Source organism: Triticum dicoccoides, chromosome 5B (assembly GCF_002162155.2).
Source record: "Triticum dicoccoides isolate Atlit2015 ecotype Zavitan chromosome 5B, WEW_v2.0, whole genome shotgun sequence".
Taxonomy (NCBI): domain Eukaryota; kingdom Viridiplantae; phylum Streptophyta; class Magnoliopsida; order Poales; family Poaceae; genus Triticum; species Triticum dicoccoides.
Window position 1 is genome coordinate 608,929,385 of NC_041389.1, and position 2,669 is coordinate 608,932,053.

Below are 2,669 nucleotides of genomic sequence, written 5' to 3' on the forward strand. Positions count from 1 at the left end.
TCTCTTCTCTCATCCAACTCAGTAAAAATATAATACTTTAGTCCTTACAACCTGCTTACATCACCTTATTGTACTCTCTCTAACTCCAGTAGTTGCGACGTGTGGTGGGCAGAGTAGTAGTGTGATAAAAGAAGAAACATTAGTACTATGAAAATAGGTGCATGAGGTGCGAAAGTCCTAACCGAAGCTCGAGCTCAAATGCTCTTGGCATGAATAGTAAAATTGAAGGAAATTTTAAAAAAATCAAAAAAATTGAGTTTTATTTGTAGCACACATTAAGAAATATTTCCCGTGCTTGCAATTTTTTATCATCATATCACATTTTTGGAAGTCATGGGAAAAAAAGATAAAATCTGCGCTCCAAAATGCTTTCAAAAGTAGCATCTTGGGAGCATCAATTTTGTTCTTTTAACCACAACTTCCATGAAAGTGATTCCAAGATAAAAATTTGTAAGCACACAAAACGTTTCTTAATGTTTGCCACAAAAAAAGTCAACAAATTTTGAATTTTTTTCTTCATTTTTTTGATTTTACTATTCATTCGGGCTCATTTGAGACCAAGCTAAGGATCTCCATGTCCCATGGGGTGTATATATATTTCCGATATTACAAAACATATGCATACTGCTAATGATGTGATGTGTCCCCTCATGTCGTGCAATTTTTCTTAGGTGAACAAAGCCAATGACGTAAAATTGCCTAGGGCTACAGCCCCGACATGAAAGGGTTCTCACTGCTGAACGCTGAGGAAGCCCAAAGGCTGCCGCCTCAGAACAAAGAGATCATCATCTACTCTGTGAGTATGGCATCCGAGACGGCGGCGCCTTGAGTCTTGTAAGCCGGGTCGTGGCCCATGCCCTCCTCTATCTTCCCGGCGACAGGACCAACACTCTGGAAGCGCAGCCGACCGCCGAACATGGACATGGCGGAGCCGGACGAGCCCCGCTTAAAAATCAATTTACGTTGCATGTAATAATATGGATTTAAGGTTTCTAGATATCCGGATGTGAAATGCATTATTTGAGCGCTGCGGGAGTTGGAGGAGTTGGATTTGTCAAATCCGGCGGTAGATGCTCTCGTGTTGTTCCGCCCATTCATCTGCACCGATTACACCAATGCAGACTTAATACACCACATTTGGCGCCACGCGGACGCATTCAACTGCCATACAATTGCCACCACTGGCCAGCTGCTGTCGCTACCTCGGGCCAGAGACAAGAAGCGCCGAATGGCAACGGTGATAACTACGTATACGTACGTGCCATAGTGATTGTCGAGCTCTGTCCCTCCAAATATTACATGCAAAGCCAGAGCTAGAAGCAAATTACACAAGTCAAGAAAGCTATTGTAATCATTTCTCTAGGCTTAGCTGCTTACTCGGTGATGACTTCCAAGCAGACGCTCGTCGTCGCAATCACCGTGGCCGCCCTCACCATCGCCTTCCTTCCGGGGCTCGCCGTCGCCATGGAACACGTGGTCGGCGACGACATGGGCTGGGCCCTCGATTTCAACTACACGGCCTGGGCTGAGACCAAACAGTTTGTGGTCGGCGACACGCTAGGTAAATGCATAACCACTGAACCATTCCTTCCGCTGGCACGCTTGATCACTTCTTCTTCTCTGCGACGGGAAACAAATGAAATTGCCTGCCAATCCCTCATGCTAATTATGTCAATCGCAGTGTTCGAGTACGGGACTGCTGGCCACGACGTGGTGGAGGTGGGCGGGCCGGATTTCCTCGCTTGCAACCAGCCGGACAACGCCGTCGTCTGGACCTCCGGTTTGGACCGGGTCGCGCTCGACAAGGCCGGACCGCGGTGGTTCTTCTGCGGCATGGACCAGCACTGCAAGAGGGGGATGAAGCTCAAGATCACCGTCCTCGAGACCGCCCCACCGGCTCCCCAACCCAAGCCCCCGTTGGTTGCTCCACCGCCGTCCAGCCCCGCTGGCAAGCTGGAGGCGCGCTTCGGGGAGGCGGTTGCCGTGGTCACCGCGGTCGCCGTGGCCCTGCTCGTGCTCTAGGCTCCCACTCCATCGGCAAGGTTTCTACTACATATGTGACCCACTCACCCACCGAGAGCGTCATGTTTGGTCGTGCTGCTTCTCATGTGGTATCAGCATTATTGTTGTTATTATACGTTGTGAATTTTAGCCCTTGAATTTTTCTTCGGTCGAAGATTCAATATTTTTTTTGCTTAGCATAAAAGTGTGAGTGTTCTTCTATTAGTGCAGTAATTAAAAACAGTGCATATCATATTGCTCCCTTGAACATGGTTTCTCTATATTTTTCTGCAACATTTTTTTAATCATGTTTGTTTTTACAACACAAACCCTCAAAGAGAGTTTTTAATTATATTTATTTGCGTCCCAAACAGTGTACAGATATTAACTTTCCAAAGCCTGCTTGGCTTTACAATTAGAGTCTAAAGCCTGCTTGGCTTTACAATTAGAAGATTTATTGCATAAGAGTGAAGACTAGAAGAAGATCTTTGCATAAAAGTTTCTTAGCTAGAGAATGGGCAATAAAATTCCCAGTCCTTTGGATAGACCTAATTTCACAAGTAGTAAGATGAGAAGATTGATTGAGAAATTCACAAAGTATTGTTCTTTTCCTCCAGTCTCCTGGCTTCTCCAAAAGATTCCTTGCTGTTGCCACTTGAACAAGATTC

At 46.0% G+C, this 2,669-nt stretch overlaps 1 protein-coding gene across 1 annotated transcript; it reads left to right on the forward strand.

Annotated features, from left to right (window-relative positions):
* The first annotated feature begins 1,383 nt into the window (after positions 1 to 1,383).
* LOC119304956 (blue copper protein 1a-like) lies at positions 1,384 to 2,022 on the forward strand. Its single transcript, XM_037581624.1, has 2 exons — positions 1,384 to 1,561; positions 1,682 to 2,022. The coding sequence occupies exons 1-2, from the start codon at positions 1,384 to 1,386 to the stop codon at positions 2,020 to 2,022; spliced, it is 519 nt and encodes a 172-aa protein (XP_037437521.1).
* The last annotated feature ends 647 nt before the right edge of the window (positions 2,023 to 2,669 follow it).

Bases quoted from the DNA above. Each gene is read 5' to 3' on its own strand.
- LOC119304956 (XM_037581624.1), top strand. From the start codon at position 1,384: ATGACTTCCAAGCAGACGCTCGTCGTCGCAATCACCGTGGCCGCCCTC. The intron at 1,562-1,681 runs GTAAATGCATAA...TGTCAATCGCAG, and splicing joins TGTGGTCGGCGACACGCTAG to TGTTCGAGTACGGGACTGCT.